The 17875-nt window shown below is 31.4% G+C and overlaps 2 protein-coding genes across 3 annotated transcripts; one reads left to right on the top strand and one right to left on the bottom strand.

Annotated features, from left to right (window-relative positions):
- Positions 1-6834: 6834 nt before the first annotated feature.
- LOC108454022 (protein NUCLEAR FUSION DEFECTIVE 4-like) lies at positions 6835-10432 on the top strand. 2 transcript variants are annotated; one of them, XM_017752314.2, is made up of 4 exons: positions 6835-7345; positions 7524-8449; positions 8797-9173; positions 9696-10432. In XM_017752314.2, exons 1-4 carry the CDS (start codon positions 7010-7012, stop codon positions 9758-9760), a joined length of 1704 nt encoding a protein of 567 aa, XP_017607803.1. In that variant the 5' UTR covers positions 6835-7009; the 3' UTR covers positions 9761-10432. The 2 variants fall into 2 exon arrangements, with proteins under 2 accessions (XP_017607803.1, XP_017607802.1); XM_017752313.2 differs by lacking the exon at positions 9696-10432 and having other exon boundaries at positions 8797-9575.
- Positions 10176-11690, bottom strand: LOC108454023 (50S ribosomal protein L27, chloroplastic). Its single transcript, XM_017752315.2, has 4 exons — positions 11546-11690; positions 11129-11425; positions 10604-10705; positions 10176-10485 (listed from the first exon to the last, which is right to left on the bottom strand). The coding sequence occupies exons 2-4, from the start codon at positions 11420-11422 to the stop codon at positions 10306-10308; spliced, it is 576 nt and encodes a 191-aa protein (XP_017607804.1). The 5' UTR covers positions 11423-11425; positions 11546-11690; the 3' UTR covers positions 10176-10305.
- Between the last annotated feature and the right edge of the window lie 6185 nt (positions 11691-17875).

Here is a 17875-nt window from a genome sequence, read left to right as displayed (position 1 = left end):
CATAATTGTCATTTTAAGTAATTTAATTATATTTATATGATATGATGATTATTATCATGAAATATTATGCTTTTTGGTTATTATTGAGTAATATGCAAATTATGTGAGCTACTTAATAAATATGAAATGCTACCAAGTATCGGTTCTGACATTCTGTTGAAGACGGCAAAGATATTTGATCGAGGAAAATCCTGTTTGAACCTTGGGAATAGATTAGAATACAAGTGACATGTCACTAGGATATTTGAATTCCGAACTCGCTGAGTTGAGTCCGAGTTCACTTATGGATGCGAACGCCTAAGCTCGTTGAGTTGAGTCCGAGTTCGCTTATGGGCGGGTTACATGGTAGCTTGGCTACATAATTTCCATAGACTATTGAGTTTGTCTAGCTGCAGGTATGGCACTTATGTGCATGCAATCCGTGTATTCTAATTATATTCCGATGTGTTCAACGGGAGAATCTTAAGTGAATAAGAAGAATACCTAAAAAGAAGGTGACATGTTGATAAGGTGGTGAATGGGAAAATTTGACAGGTATGTGCTTAAACCCTCGAGTTAAGAACTTGATATGATGAAATCGTGGTAAGATATTAAATGCAAATGTAACATGAATGTCTTGGTAATATTTATGCAAATGATGTTTTATGTTGGATTGTATGATTATGTTACTTTCTATTTGCATGTGAACTTAGTAAGCATTTATGCTTACTCCCTCCTTTTCATTCTTTGTAGTTTTGACAAGCCAGTTCGGAAATCGGGAACGGTTGGAGGCTCGCTAACACTATCCGTAGACCATTTTGGTATAGTGGCTTGTATATTTTGAGTATGGTATGTATAGCATTATAATTATTTTTTGTATATAATCTTATGATAGGGCTATTGAGTGGTGAGGAAATGCTTGGTAATGATTAGCCATTTGGGGTTATGTATGCTTAATGTGCTATTTATTCAATGGAAATTCATAAAATGGTGAAATTTGCTATAAAACAGTATCATACAGCAGCAATGACATGCATTTGAAAAATCACTAAAAATAGTAGAGACAGAATTAGATAGTGAGTAAAATATGAAGTTGAATCTTATTAAGTATATTTTTATATGGAAGAAACAAACCAGGTAAATGAGTTGTATTTCATGAGATATTTGAGTTTCGGTGGAATAGAGTCAGAGCAATTTCTGAATCCCCTATTCTGACTTTAGAAATTCACTAAAAATTGTACAAAAATAATTAGGAGTCATACTTTATATGTATAGATTTCTTTTTTAGTATACTTTTAAGAGAAACAAACAGAATAGTCATCTGAATTCTATATAGAGACAAAAGTGATTTGAAGTGAACAGAGGTCAGAGTAGTCGAACACTGAAACAGGAGAAACTTTAACTAATAAACTGTATTAATTGGCCCAACCAAAAATTCTAGAAAAAAATTAGTAAATAGGTATATGAGTCTAGTTTAAGAAAAATTTACGAATTTGAATTTTGAGTTTCGTAACTCGAGATATAATTTTTTTTAGCGACTGTGACGCAGATTGGCAGTTTATTACCAAAGGTGAAATAAATTGTTTCAAATTGTTTAAGTGATAAATTAAGTCTGTTAATGCCTCGTGCTTGACTCCAACTATGGTCTCGGGTAAGAGGGTGTTACAGAAACCACGACGGTGGTAAGGTCTTACGGGGTGACACCTTAAAAGAGGTCTAACTTGTAAGACCATATCTTGGCTATGGCAACATGGAGAGAGTCTGTTGAGACAATAAATACGTGGTAGTCTGTCGGGACATTAAACACGGGGTAGTTTTTTGGGACATTAAATACAGGATAGTCCACCGGGACATTAAACATGGAGAATATTATGTAAGACTATAGCTCGAATATGGTAGTATAGAGACTTTATTGAAACAGTAAACTCGGGATAGTCCATCGTGACAGTAAACATGGGGACGTCCGCCAACACATTATATATAGGATTTCAGGTGTAAAATTGTACCTTAGTTATGGCAACCTACAAAGCCCACCTGGAAGTTCACATGGGACCATGTTGGGTGAGACCATAACTCAACCGTGGTGTCAGATACAGACCGCCAAAAAAAGATGAACCAAAAAGTTGAGATTGCTGACCGCTATCGTGGTAGGTAAGTCTCTTAAAGAGGATTTATAGTGTTAAGTTATGGAGAATTCACGGGTAAGAGGCTTTCGATCTTTGGCAAACAATCCTGAAATAGATGATATAATAAATGATTGAGCAAAACCTAAAATTTTGGGTAAAGGTCAGCTAGAGGCGGTTAGGTCGACTGAGGCCCATACAAAGGTTAAGTTACATAACAGAAGAAAGGGGTCGCCAGGGAATAACTTAGGACAGAAAGTCTGTTAAGAGCAATGGAGGTTAAGTATTTGAAACACGGGGAAGTAAATGGAAGACAACCAATGACAAACAGTTGAATTTGCATCCAAGGTTGAGAGGAAAAAAGAAGTTGGGTTTAGGCAAAATCAGACCTGTATCGCTAGAGGACCATTATCTTAAAGGAATACACGTATATCTCAAATAGAGATTAAGAACGAAACGGTAAACTGGAGAAAAGGGGTGGCATTATTTTCATAGGTGAAAACTAAAGAACGCTAAGAGTATAAAGGGAGTTTAAATTGTTTGTTTAAAATATTTGCCACTTAGAAATTTTGAAATGTGATTGCAACTTGTTTAATCGAATCTTGCTAAGTTCATCAGAACTTACAATTGAACTGCCTTAGTTGTAGGGTTGAAGATTATTGTAGAGGCTTTGAGAAAGGACTAACGTAGACTCCGCTAAATTTGGTCACACTGAATATGTTGAGTTGTGAAATATTAAATATATTTTATCGAAATTTTACTAGGGGTAAAATCATCAAAAAATTATTGGGGGCAAAATAGGTTTGAGAAAATTGTTTAATATAGAAAATTAAAGTTTATTTTGAGAAATAGAAAAACTGAATCGGGTTGGATCACATTATAGAGTATGGGTCAAAAGGCTTAGGAAGTACTTGTAATTGAACTTGATGTGAGAGAGGCCCAGAACCCCTAATATAACACAAATAAGGTAGCAACCCTAGTAGGAATAGTAGGGTGTGTCGTCCACCCCACTCCTACTCCAAGTAGGAAGTTGTTTTACTATTTGAAATAAACCACTACAACTCAACAAAGGTTCTACCTTCTTTTCTTATAAATAGATGGCACTAGTAGGTTATTAAACATAACTTTAAGAGATTGTTACTCTGTCGAAAAATAGAAAGAATTTATTCTCAACTATTAAATATACTTTTCCAGAATAACAATTCTATTGGTTTCTATTAAAGAAGATAGAATTTTCGTTTTTACCCCAAATAAAATAAAAAACATTTTCTAATTCTATGTTTAGATTCAACTGGTTCGAGTCCACACTCGAAGCAGTTCATGGTACAAGAATAGCGGAGAAGATTGTTCGATTGAAAGTCGAGAACAACGAATGTCCGCTAAGCCGAAAACACAAGTATGAATTCAGTTAGGGTTTATTGCTATAAATATCACAAACCAAGTTGGTTTTCAAAATTTTAATTTTTCACTGTGCAAGAAAACTATTTTCAAATTGGGATTTTTCCAACAAAGCACACACGGGGGGCACCGCTTTTCTAGTCCCACTAATTCACCTCAGCACCAAAGATTTGATAAGGGTGAAAGCAACGCCAGAAACAAGAACGACAAGTAGATAGTATACCCTAAAATAGGTTTGAGAGCTATAGTTCTCTAAATGTGTTGCCTACTTATATACTTACCCAAATAAATAATTAAGGAATTTTAGTATCCCACCCTATATGAGACCTAGCCAATATACGAGGGACTCAATTCAAAAATGTTAATTTCCTAACGCCACTAGCTATAGAATAAAAGGTTGTATTTATCTAATACACAATTGAGTCGACAGTATGCAGGGGCTAACTAAAACAATACATTTCACAACCCCTTTCGGTATAAGACACAAAAGAAGCGAGAACCTCTTATGATTTAGAGGAACAGAGAGATTACAGTAAAAAGCCAATTAGAGGATTAATAAATGTGATAATGGGTGATAATTAGAGGTGTTCATGGGCCGAGCTCAGCTAAAAAATCATGCCCATTTATTGAGCCGGGCCGAACCCAAAAAACGGGCCTAAAATTTTGCCCAAACCCGACCGAAATAAAAATACTAAAAATCGAGCCCAGCCCACTCGTATTAATTTTTATACTATTTTATATTATTTTTAAATATATAAATACATTAAAAATACTAAAAATATCAAAATAAATATTTTTCAACAAATTGAAAATAAATTTTAAAAAATATGTAGAGTTAAATAACACTAAGATAGATGCAACTTAACAAGCAAATGCCTCTAAAATAATTAAAAAAATTAACAAATGTCTTTAAAATAATAATAAAATTAATAATAAAATAAGTTTTATACAATATCCAAACAATAACAACAAAATAATAGTACCATAATAGTAAAATGGTAGCAAAATAGGGAGAAAACAACAAGAAAATAACATTAAAAAAAATTCTGATTTTTTTTGTCATTTAATGAATTCGGGCCGGGCCCGAGCTAAAAATACCTTATTCGAAGCCCGACCTATTTTTTAAACGGGCCTTATTTTTTGTCCAAGTTCATTTTTCAGGCTTATATTTTTACCTAAACCCTCCCACATTTCGGGTGGGTCTTCGGGTCAAGCCGGGTAGAACACCTCTAGTGGTAATGAAGAATGGACGAAATCCAATTCCAAAAGGAAGGCATATTTTGGGAGTGTTAGAAATGTCAAGAGTCCACTTAAGAAGCCTCACCCAGTGCAACGGTGTGGCAAGTCAAGTTTGATAAAAGAGATGAAGACGATATCCTTGGTACAAGTAGCGAAGACCCCCTTGTAGTCAAAACATTGACTGCAAGTTTTCAGGTGAAAAGATTATTGGTTGACATCGGAAGCGTAGTGATGAGCGTCTGTTTGTTGTACAATTTTAAGTCTTTTACACTTGGGTTTTGCTTTGTTTTGAGGTGAAAATGTTAGTTTTAAGGTCAATTTATTTTATATTTAAATTTTAAGGCATAAATTTCATCCATCTCAATATTGGCTAGGACATCTCAATTGGGTACATCGTCAGCAGCAAGAAAGGTTGATTACGACAAGATGGTTTTTAGGGGTCCATTTCCTTTTAATTTTTTAGCACCTTTCAGTTTATTTTCAAGGTTCTTTTAACTTTTCAAATATTTCACTTGATTTTTGCGTCCCTTTAAGCTCTACTTTTTAGTAATTTTCAACTAAATATGGGAGATTTAACAACTAAGGGAATTAATACTTTTGAAGCAGATTTTTTTAAAATTAAAATATGTCACAAGTCATTGTACTCTTAGTAAATTTAAATTTTAGCTCTTTATTTTTATTTTTAGAATTTAGTCCATTTACATTTTGAATTTCAAAATTCATATTGAATTATTAAGATTATTTTGTTAAATTCAAATTTATTATAATATTATTTTTAGTTAAATTGTTACCAAATGAGTAAAATTTTTTTAATTCAAAATTTCACACCAATAAATTTAACAAAAAATTTAACATTGTTAACAAATAAACTTAAATTTTAAAATTTGAAAAATAAAAGACTAAATTTCTAAAATAAAAGTACAAAACCTAAATTCTAAATTTGTAAAGAATATAGAAACTTATGACACATTTTAACTTTTTACAAAAGTTTTTCTTTCAAATTTTTGAATGCTGAGAGCTCAAATTAATTACTATGAGAATCGGTTAAAGTACCTGGGTGGTCCTTGTATTATAGGAACTAGATTAAATTAATTTATCTATCATTAAATGGATCAATTTAGTCATTATATTGTTAAAAAGTTAAATTAGTCCAAATTATAAAAGAGTTAATATTTATTGTATAAAAATATCTTGAAAGTTATTATTTTTAATTACAGCTCAATTTCAAATAAAAGTTTTCATTTACAAAATCGTTAAAAATTTAAAAATATTAATTCTATTAAACAATAAATGATTTTTTAAATAATAAATGTTAACTCTATTACAGTTTAAACTTATTTAATTCTTTTTAATAATACATAAATTTTTAAATAATAAATGTTTAACTTTATTCCGTTTGAACTTATTTAATTTTTTTAATAATACCTAAACTAAATTAATCCATTTAATAGTAGAATGACTAATTTAATCAATTCCTTATAATAGAAGGATCTCCTAAATACATTCACATAGAATAAGCTTCCAAAACTGATTTTCTCTTCAACCAGATTCTTTTTAAAGTTGATTAATGGAATTGATGTAAAGGAAAACGATATCTTCCTCCTTTTGAAAAATTGTTATAGATTTTAATTATTTGAAAGTTATTACAGGTTTCTAACTTTTATGTTATTTGTTATATTTATAAAAGGAAATAAAATTTTCAGTCTAATTTTTGGCTTTCTTTTTTATGAAAAAGATGAGCTATCATTTTTAAACAAATTTTACCTTAGGTTAATGCTTATGTCAAACAACAATTATTGGTACCAAACTTTACGTTGATAGACAATAAAATGAAAAAAAGAACAACTATCAAGCTAAATAAATACGGGTTAATATTTATTCAAAAGATACGGCTTAATATTTGGTATCATTGTCCAATAGACTGATAATGACTTTTCTTTTTTAACACAACAAAGGAGTTATGTTTTTATTTTATTTATTATTTAAATCTAAATTAAGGATAGGATAATTTTTAATTTTATTTGTAGAATTAAAAATTACATTATTTAAAATTAGAAAATTATTAGAAAATAAATAAAGAAAAAAAAAAGGCAAGCCACCTTGCAAAAGTCAAACTGAATATCTCCATGACCGGTGACCCAAAGAAACATTACGTTCACATGATTTAACTTTTTGACGTTTCTGCTCTGTTGTTTTGCATATTAACAGCACCCTAAAGCTGAGAATTCTTACACTTTGCTCGTTTTGGGTGGTTTTTGGAGGACTGCATAATGGCCGGACTGAAAGAAAGGTTTCAGGCTTTTGTGAACAATAGATGGCTGGTTTTTGTTGCTGCAATGTGGATGCAATCTTGTACTGGGCCTGGCTATATATTTGGCAGCATATCGCCAGTGATGAAGAGTTCTTTGAATTATAATCAAAGGCAGCTTTCAAAGTTGGGTGTGGCTAAAGATCTTGGAGGTAGTGTTGGGTTTATAGCCGGGAGTTTGTCTGAGATATTGCCTCTATGGGGTGTTTTGCTTGTTGGTGCTTTGCAGAATCTTATCGGTTATAGTTCGCTTTGGTTGATTGTTACTGGGAAAGTTCCGGTTTTCCAACTGTGGGCTGTGAGTATCATCTAAAAGCTCTTTTTCCTATTGATTGCTTGGTTTAATTCTATCAATTTGTAATCCTCTGTTACTTCTTCTATTTTGAACATTTTGATTCTTACAGTATGATACTAGATAGATATCAATTCAATAGCAATTTAGTGGAAAATCTTTGATAACCAATCTCGGTATGCAGATGTGCGTCTTAATTTTTGTGGGAAACAATGGTGAGACCTACTTCAATACGGCTGCACTTGTTTCTTGTGTGCAAAACTTTCCCAAAAGCAGGGGTCCAGTGGTAGGAATCCTCAAGGGATTCGCTGCTTTGAGTGGTGCAATTTTGACTCAGATATACACAATGATTAATTTCCCAGATCAAGCATCTTTGATATTCATGGTTGCTGTTGGACCAACCATGGTGGTTTTTGCTTTGATGTTCATTATCAGACCTGTTGGAGGTCACAAAGAAGTGCGTCCATCTGATGGTTTAAGTTTCACAGTTGTTTATAGTGTGTGCCTCCTTTTGGCTGCTTACTTGATGGCAATCATGCTTCTAGAAGATCTTGTTAGTGTGAGCCACAATTTAATCACAGTTTTTACTCTGATTTTGTTTGTTCCTCTTTTCATTCCCATCGTATTGAGTTTCTGCGAAGAGTATAGAGATCCGGCAGAAGAGGTTCTACTACCAAAGCCTTACCAACATGACGCCGGAAATCCCGAACAGGATACTCGGGAACATGAAGTAGTATCCAGTGAGTTTAAAGATGAAAACCACGAGGAAGTAGACTCACTTGTGGTGCCGGAAGGGCAAAAACGAATTGCTCAGTTGCAAGCAAAACTTTTCCAAGCGGCTACTGTAGGGGCAGTAAGGGTGAAGAATAGAAAAGGTCCTCATAGAGGGGAGGACTTCACCTTGATGCAGGCTTTGACCAAAGCAGACTTTTGGCTTATTATGTTCTCTCTTCTATTAGGTTCAGGATCAGGGTTAACAGTTATAGATAATCTTGGTCAGATGAGCCAATCTCTAGGGTATGATAATACTCATATATTTGTATCCATGATTTGCATTTGGAACTTCATCGGTCGTGTTGGTGGCGGTTACATCTCGGAGATCATTGTGAGGTACAGATTGAAATGATTTTCTACAGGGGCGAAACCAGAAATTATAGGGCCGAAATTAAATTGTAATTTGTATGATAGTAAAAATGTACCATTTTAATAACTTATATGTCTATAATTTTTAAAAGATTAAATTAATTTTTTATATTTGTAGGGGGCAAAATATAATTTTAACTTTACTAATTTAAATTTTTTAAAATTTTTAAGGAGCTAAATGAAAAGTTTTTTATTTTAGTGGGCCGGGCCCTTGCGAGCTCTACTAGTTTCATCCCTGATTTTGTACCTGGATGCTGATAGCACCAGGCTTTACCTTGGTTAATGGTTTTGATTCATTTGACATTGTTGTATAGGGATCATGCTTATCCAAGGCCAATTGTCATTGCTGTGGCGCAGCTTGTTATGGCTGTTGGCCATGTCTTTTTTGCTATGGGATGGCCTGGAGCAATGTATATTGGTACTTTGTTGATAGGGCTTTGCTATGGTGCTCACTGGGCAATTATGCCAGCTACTGTCTCTGAGTTGTTCGGCTTGAAAAAGTTCGGGGCTTTCTACAATTTCCTCAATCTGGCAAATCCTGCTGGTACACTCGTCTTCTCAGGTGTAATTGCTAGTAGAATTTATGACCGTGAAGCAGAGAAACAAGCTCGTCAACATCGTATACAATCGCATATTTCAGGCTCAATTTTCTCAGGAATGCTTGCCGCAGATGAATCGCTTAATTGTGAAGGTTCCCTATGCTTCTTTCTGAGTTCCATGATTATGTCAGGATTTTGCATCATTGCAGTCGTTTTAAGCATGATACTTGTGTACCGTACTAAGACTGTTTATGCTCATCTTTATGGAAAATCTTGTATCCGATATCAAGGATGAAATTGACTGATTGAGGAGGCCTTCCATGAAAATATTCAGCCATTTTTTATGGCAGTGTTTTTGTGCAAAAACTGAGGTCATATGAATTCTCCTTAAATTTGTGATATTAGTATGCCCAAAAGTTAATTTAAAAGATTCCACTATTAGCGTTCAAGTGGTGTACATATTCTCAGTTGATTATGTAGATTTTAACTGTCTTGATAATGTTTAAAGCACTGTGGCCTTGATGGTACTTCGAAGGATGTGATTACTGGACAAATTGTCTTTTACATATTATCATATGATCATCTTGTAGTGCTACTAGGAAAATACAACTATACAATCCTTTGCTCATAGTGAACTACCAATAGAGCTTACTTGGGGTCTTACTGAATTACAGGATATCCTTTTCCAAGAGAATTTCAGATGAATTTACACTCAGATGAAAGAAAGCAGGTTCAGTGACGTTACTAAGGTCAAAATATCAGTTTCATTCCATGAGGTGTTATGTTCTATGTTGGTCACCCTTGTGTGCAAGTTTCGGATATTGGTATTTATCTAACACGGGTATATTCAACTTTTTAAAGCTTTTTCATGTATTTCGAGAGTCTTTAGAGAATAGTATTCTCAACTCAGAGATGCATCAGACATGGAAGCTTCAAAATAAAAAATGAAGAATCAAAGCAACATAAAATTGATGGAGCTTCATTTTCAAGGAGAAAATAATAGATTAATGACTTACATGCATTGTAAGAGAATGTCATGATACCTTCCAATTTTACTTCATTTTAAGATACTTGTAAAACGAGTATCGCTAAATGCTAAGTTACTAACAGTATCCTCTCAAGAATGTGAGGGAACTAAAATCAGATGCCAAAAATGGACAAAAATAACAAATGAAACTAGCCATTAAAATTTCCAAATTGGATACATCAAGTTTGTACACTTTCCAGATACCAATCTAACTTCAATACAAGAAAAGCATATATAGATATAGTTCACGGATTCAATCAGCAAACAGGATTATCATCCGTAGCATCGGCAGCCGAAGCAAGCACAAGTTCAGGTTGAACTAAAATTCCTTCCTTTTTTGCCTTCGTTTGATCACGTCGCATCCTGAAGTACTCTCTCTTCCTTGCTCTATAGCTGTTGGGATTCTCAGGCTGAAGTACTCGTGGGTAAACACTAATCTATGAATCACATAAAACCCAGAATTCATATCAGCTTGAGGAATGCAATGATAAGAATGAATGAACTGCACACCATGAATTTGAAAGTCTTAAAAGTGTGATTCAAAATGACTGAAACCTTCTTCTTGTCGGCTCCGAACTTCTCGAATTTCACAAGTCCGTCAATCAATGAAAAGATTGTGTGATCCTTGCCAAGCCCCACATTTTTCCCTGGATGAAACTACCCAAGCAACAAAACTTTCCAAAGGTTACTCAACTAAAGCTAGAAATGTTGTAATTTGTAGGAAAATTTATGATTTTCAACCTTGTACCATACCCAACTTCAATATTAGTCCTTTAATTTAACATACTTTGATCCTCCTACTATTATTAACATTATAACTTAGTCCAAATCACTAAATCCCCAAGTATAATAAGGGACAAAAGCCATAAGTTAACCTAATTTGTAATGCTTTCTGGCTTTGAGCCTTCAAACTCGTTTTCTTCTTCTACAATGAAGTCTTAAAAGACATCATTACAGCATCTTTTTTTTTTTCAGTTCAAAAAACCCAAATATAACATTTTTTTTTTTAGAAATTAGAAGCTAAAAATTTCCCTATAAAAGAATCAGAAAAATATAATTAAATACGCAAAAAAATTGAACCTTGGTTCCACGTTGCCTAACGATAATAGCGCCGGGCTTGGCGACCTGGTCGCCGTAGATTTTGACGCCGAGTCGTTGACCCTTTGAATCGCGACCGTTTTTAGTACTACCGGCTCCTTTTTTGTGCGCCGATTCGATCGTCAAAGGGAACGGAGACTTCCTCGGGAACGAAACGACTGCCGTTTTGTGAATGGAACCCACTTCGCCTTTCATAAAGGACGACGTCGAGCTTGATGCTAGAGAAAGACCCCTAAATGCTCCCACCAAATTGAAGCTCATTGTTGCAGTAGCCATTTCCTTTCAGCAAAAAGAATAAAAGAAAAAACAATAAATTTAAGCTAGTTTATGCAGTTTTAATTTATTTTTCTGGTTTCTAATTTAAATTTCTATACTTTTAGGATTTATTTTTGGACTTACAGCTGAATTTCAAAGAAGGAGAGGTTGGAAAAGGAGGGAGGGCTTATCGTTAGCTGATATAAAGAAACCTCATCGCATTCGTTTCAAAACCTTTTATTTTCAAGGGTATATTATACAAATGGTCACTCAACTACGTTCATGTTTTTGTTTTGCTCATCTAACTTTAAATTTTTCAATTTAAACACTAACGTTTGAATTCATTCATGTAAGCCTTTTTCTAACTGGTATAATAATATATTTAGTCGTTATTACTTACATATTCTATCAATTTGATCCTAATTTTAAATAATTTAATAAATTTAACCCTTCACATTTCCTAATCAAAACTTTTAACTTTTAAAACATAAGCATTTTAGTTCTATAAATCTATAAAATCCTAAAAAATACATTTAATTGATACACACAAATAACCCCATGTAATTTATCATAATAGTTAGATATATCAATTAATTGATGCACAGAAGTATATATGAACTAAATGTATATAAATATAATTTTATAGAAATTTAATAATTGATATTATATTTAAGTTTGAACAGTTTTTATATTTTGTAGTTCAATATCTTAAATCATTATTATATTTTTATGGTATATATAGTATACATATATGAAAAACATTTATAAAATCTATTATTTTTAAGGTTTTTTAAGTTGGATTTTATTAATCTATTTTGAAAATATTTTGTTTACATAGTTTAAACTTTAAATTTTAAGTATGTTACTTAAAAATTTAAATTATTCTTAATTTACTAATAGTTAGATGGTTACAAGTGTAATTTATCTTAAAAACATATAGAAACTCAAATCTATAAATTACAAAATGATTAAAAATATTTTAATTGATACACATGCATCTAGCCTGTACAGTGCATGAGTATATTTTATTGCACCAGATACAAATGAGTGTCTTTATTTTCTTAGGGTGTCCATTGTATTACTTACAAATCATATATTTATTGGGTTAAGTGATAAAAAAATTTAATATCTAAAATTTTGAGTGTTGTATATTAGAAAAAAAAACCAAAAAAAAAAAGTTTTATTGGGTTACTTTGATACCAATAGAGAGCCTCTTACCATTTTAGTATATGTACTTTTTTGTTCACTTTGATACTGAACTTGGCAACCAAATCCATATTAATCCCCTAAACTTGGATTTTATTCAGATTTAGTGATTTGATTTGTGTTCTTCGAACATGACTGGATTAGTCAATCGAACTGATTAGACCGAGAACCTATCGATATATTAGTTCAAACAAAGGGGTTGAACCTATTGGATTGAAAACTACTTGAAATCAAAAAAAGAAAATAAAAAAAAATAGGACCAAACTAGTAGTTGAAAAAGATGTAGTTTTTTTTTTCCTTTTTTTAATTTTTTTATGAATTGTTTTATTATTTAATTAATTATTGTTGATATAATAGTTGGACCGGTCAAACCAATTGAGTCAAGAACTAGTGATTTGACTAATTCAACCATTGGTTCAGTTATTAGAACATTATATGCGATATTTTAATATTGTACCATGCCATAACCTATAAATTTATATAATTCTTTTTACATTTCAAGTGATGATGTGATACAATCTCAAGTGCCACATCATCTAACTTTTATATTTTTCAAGTTCAAGAATAATGAATTTAGTTGCTAAGTTGAAGTACCAAGGTGGATAAAAAAGTACATATATCAAAGTGGACCTAGTTACTAAGTTCAAAGACAAAAAATATATTATCTCTTTCTTATATTAAAATAATTTTTTATATCTAATTAGTGTTTTCAATGGTTCCAACTTAATTGGAAAATGTTTATAATTTTAATTATCTAAACATATTTCACTGCGTTTAAAAATATGTTTGATTGATAAAGTGTAATTTTTCATAATTTTCAATATCATGTTTAGTAGTATAAGAAACTTGATTCAAGCTGAAACTTGAGATAAATCCAATTGAAAACAAGGAAAAAATCAAATTTATAAGTAAACATATATTATTACTTAATAAATTATATGATATTATTTAAATTTTAAATAAAATATAAATGAATAAATTATAATGATTTAATTCATAATTATATTAAAATTTTATTACCAATAAAAGTAATCAATTTTATGTTACAACAAAATTAAAATAAATTTTAAAGAACATAAATTATGAGTATAAAATAGTTTTAGTATAATGTATTATAAATATAAAAATAATAATTATTCATATTTATAAAATTTAAATTTAATGATTGTATAAAATACAATAACTTATAATATAAAAATTAAAATATAGTAAAAATAAATTTATAATTTATGGTTAAATACAATTTATTAAGTAATACTAATAATATAATTAATAATTTAAATTTAAATCATGTTTATCTTAACAAAAATAATATCTATAAAAATAATTTTAAAATAATTTTAAATTAAATTAACATTTTCTTTTGAAAGTTGCTTCAATTTTTTTAGGAAGATAGGAAAACTAAAGTAAGTGTTCAACAATTGGCGTGCCTTGGAAATTGTTCACCGCATGAAAAGAAATGAAACAGACTAAAGGAAATAATGAAGAAAAGTTCTATCTTCCTAACAAACAAAAAGCAAACAAAGACCTTGTAGCTTCAAAAGCACAGAAACCAGCTTCAATGTCTCTATCTGGGAAAAAATGGACATGAACGAGCTCCCCAGCGAAGTGAAAAAATACCTCTCTAATCTGGTGGATCGACCGACCACCGGTCCTTGGCAGCTAAAGAAGTTGACGGTGGAGCTTCTTCTATGCAGAATGCCCCTCTTGTGCCATGTAATGGGCAAGTAAATTTCCTCTTTGAGGAATAAATTTGAACCGACAGTCGACAAATCGAGAAGCTATCAACTTACCTTTTTGTATTAGATTTCTATGTTGGATTTGTTGCCTTATATTTGCTTGTAAGTTTATAATTTTCTTTTGAAGAGATTGGTTAATAAAATAATTTATAGATTACATTAATATTTTTTGTATAATATTTTTAACTGGTTTTTATATATAAATCAAAATAGAAGAAAATATTGGCTCACTGGTTGTCAAATATTTAAATTAATACTATGCGGTATTACATGGTTGGATCGTAATACAGAAAGACAAGTTATATTAGAAGACAAACCTAAACATTTCCTTAGTCTAATCAGAAATAAGCAAACTAATTGAATGACTAATATGTCATCTATCAAATCCAACTGGGAGATGTCTTATCTTGGGCATCAGAGTGGATGACTCCTAGAAGATAGAGACATAGATGTGACTAACTAAACTGCCAGTACATCGCATTGGACCCAAGAAGAATAGATCCTAAATCCGTTTATGAATTTATTCACATGTTACATTCAAAGTGTAGCATACCTTAATCCTGAATGGAAGATGAACTATGTATGCGTGACTCGTATACTTTGATGTAAGTAAAAGCCTGAGTTTAAATAGATAAGAAATCGAAAGTTGGTGCGTTGGGTACACGAGTTTTGCAATATGTAGCATCATTCGCAACAGTGAAATTCATAGCCCAATATATGGGTAAAAGATATTCTCTCATTGACATTACATGATAGATGAAAAATAAACGTGGCCATCGATCGTGATGTAATGATTACTATTTTGGTTAGGTAATTTTACCGAATTAGTGGTTAATTAAGATATAAGGATTAAATCGTAAAAATCATAAAGGTTAATTGATGTTGATTTTTATTAGTTAAAATGCTTAATTAGCAATTATGCAAGGTTTTAAGTGGTAAATTACTGCTTTTTAATATTGGTGACCGGATAGTGATTTGTTTAAAGCAAGAATATGTTATTGTTTTTAATAAAAATTGGATTCTATGTTATAATTAATAAAAAAAGTCACTCACCCATTTTTCTTTCTTTCTTCTGCAACCGTGAGTATCCAAGAAGATGAGAGAAAACCACTGTTTACTTCAAATTGTTTCGGCCATTTCAAAGCCCACTTTTCATTAATTTTATGTTTTTAAGATTGTTATAACTCAATCTAGTTAGCTCGGGTACTAAATTATAAATTTGTTAAAGTTTTGAAATATTTCCATGGATGATATTTGAAAGTTTTAGTGTTAAATGGTTTGATTGTAAGCTTAGACACAATTAAGGACTAATTTATAAAGTGAAATTAGTTAATTTTGAGTTTAGGGACTAAAATGAAAATATTTCAAAATCAACATGAAATTTCTATAATTTTTGGATCTAGAAGGTTGTAAAGGATGAAATTGAAATCGATTGTATAATGAGGTTTAAATGCAAACGATATAATAGTTTCTGTTTTAAGGACTATATTAAATATAATTTGAAACTTTAGGAAATTGTATAAAATGAAATTAAAAGGTCATATAAATTGTATTTGAGTATTATAAGTTATTTGAAATTGATAGTTTGAAATTAATCGTCAAATAGATCAATATTTGGATTGACTAAAGAATAATCGAGAAAAAGGGAAATTTGTTTAATAGTCACTACGATTCAATTCGCTAGCTAAATTTATTAGGTAAGCTCATATGGTATGTGTATGCTTTAATTTCTATGTACTTGTGTTATAGATGTTTTTGTGTTTGATATATTTTGAATTATTTGCAAAATGGTACAAAAAGTGAGTTTGGACAAAATTGTAAAGTTTCGCGTATGTGATAATTATAATTCATGTGGAATGCTAAATGGAAATGATATGGTTATGACATATGTTTTGATTCATAGAAATGCTACGATAATGTAAATGTCATGAATTTTGTATAAATTCCCGTTTGAACTTAGTAAATGATTAGAATACGATTGACATGTCAATAGGCTAATTGCGCACTTGTACAAGTTTGCACTTTGGTGCCACTATACAACACTATGGTGCTCTCTTGTGTGGTGTACATACCCTAGTATCTAAACCTTTTTGCTAATGTTCATTGGGCTATTCTAATTAAGTAAAAGTGGTGAATGATTTGAATGTATGCATTGGACTTGAGTGAATGGATTGAACTGAATGAAATGTCAAATGAAAACGTTTTGATATATAGTATTATGATGGACTCACCTGTCTCTTGTGAATTGAAATGTCAGGTTTTAAAATGTCTTGCAAATTAATTGTATTTGTGCATTTCTCATATTCCAAGGTAAGTTATCGTATATTTTACCTATGAACTTACTAAGCATATGAAATGCTTACTCTGTTTCGTTTTCTATTTTCTGTAGTTGGCATTTTGTGGAACGCGTCTATCGGATCATCCTAGAGCTTACACAATCCAACTTCAGTCTCGGTAGATTTTCAAATCGTTCTACTCAATTATTTGGCATGTGTATAGGCTTAATGTGGTTAAGTGTTTATTTTGGCTGATGAAATGGCCCATTATAATGCTTGTTTTGGATGTGTATATGATATGTATATAAGGATTGAATGGTATATGTGTGGTTAATTAGAGTATTCATGTGTTTGAACCAAGAATGTGGTTGGTTTTGGGAGCCTTATTATGATGTTTGAAGAATGTTTAATGACATTATGGTAAGCTCGTTTGGAACTCTTAAATGGTCAATTTGAATGTGAAAGAGTTGGATTAATGTAATGTGAATGGTAAAAATGTTTTGGTACAAATGTGTGATAGTTATACACGTTTAGCTGTATACTTGAATTAGATGAATGATACAGATCTGTATCAATTTACTTGAATGGTTTGTAATGCTTATATGACCTTATGGTGGAATAGTGCCAATGTGGCATATTGCTTAGACGTTTAGGGTATTGATATATGCTATGTTTTTGGCTTGGTTTTGAAGTGTTTTGAATAGGTTTTTAAGTTTCTAAAAAATACATTTTTGAATTTACCTTTAAAGGTTGATTTTGAAACATTTACCTAATGGCATATTATGTACCACATGGGCTGGCCACATGATCGTGTGTCACACATGGGCTAGAGATACGGTCGTGTGTTCATTAGTAAAAATAGGAAGTTTTAGTTTCAAACGATTCTCGATTGTTACACAACCTAACCACACGTCGTGTGACTAATCTAGAAAAGTTGGTGTTTTAACCCACACGGCCACAATGAGTTGCACAGCCTAAGCACACAGCCTTGTGACCCTTGTTTTGCATAATTGACTTTCTTTTTGTAAAAGTTTTGATTAGGTCGTTGTTTGATTCTGGGTCAACTTTAGAGCTTTCAAAAGCTTGATTTAGACTCAGTTCTATTTGTAAATCATGATTTGTGTGTATGTATGAAATAGTTCCATGTTTAATTGAATTTTTTATTTAAGAAATGCATGTATCAATTATTTAAATTGTTGTGGCATCCTATAGCTTAGGTCCAACGATAGGACCGAGTGAAAGGTGTTACAATT

The sequence above is a fragment of the Gossypium arboreum genome, chromosome 9 (assembly GCF_025698485.1).
Source record: "Gossypium arboreum isolate Shixiya-1 chromosome 9, ASM2569848v2, whole genome shotgun sequence".
Classification (NCBI taxonomy): Eukaryota; Viridiplantae; Streptophyta; class Magnoliopsida; order Malvales; family Malvaceae; genus Gossypium; species Gossypium arboreum.
The sequence above is the reverse complement of the archived record's forward strand: the minus strand, read 5'-3'. Positions and strand labels throughout refer to the sequence as shown.

Excerpts from the sequence above, each read along its gene's own strand:
- LOC108454022 (XM_017752313.2), top strand. The coding sequence starts at position 7,010 with ATGGCCGGACTGAAAGAAAGGTTTCAGGCTTTTGTGAACAATAGATGG. Across the intron at positions 7,346-7,523 it reads CGGTTTTCCAACTGTGGGCT|ATGTGCGTCTTAATTTTTGT; the intron begins GTGAGTATCATC and ends CTCGGTATGCAG. Across the intron at positions 8,450-8,796 it reads ATCTCGGAGATCATTGTGAG|GGATCATGCTTATCCAAGGC; the intron begins GTACAGATTGAA and ends ATTGTTGTATAG.
- LOC108454023 (XM_017752315.2), bottom strand. The coding sequence starts at position 11,422 with ATGGCTACTGCAACAATGAGCTTCAATTTGGTGGGAGCATTTAGGGGT. Across the intron at positions 10,706-11,128 it reads TTAGGCAACGTGGAACCAAG|TTTCATCCAGGGAAAAATGT; the intron begins GTTCAATTTTTT and ends TTGCTTGGGTAG. Across the intron at positions 10,486-10,603 it reads TCGGAGCCGACAAGAAGAAG|ATTAGTGTTTACCCACGAGT; the intron begins GTTTCAGTCATT and ends TGTGATTCATAG.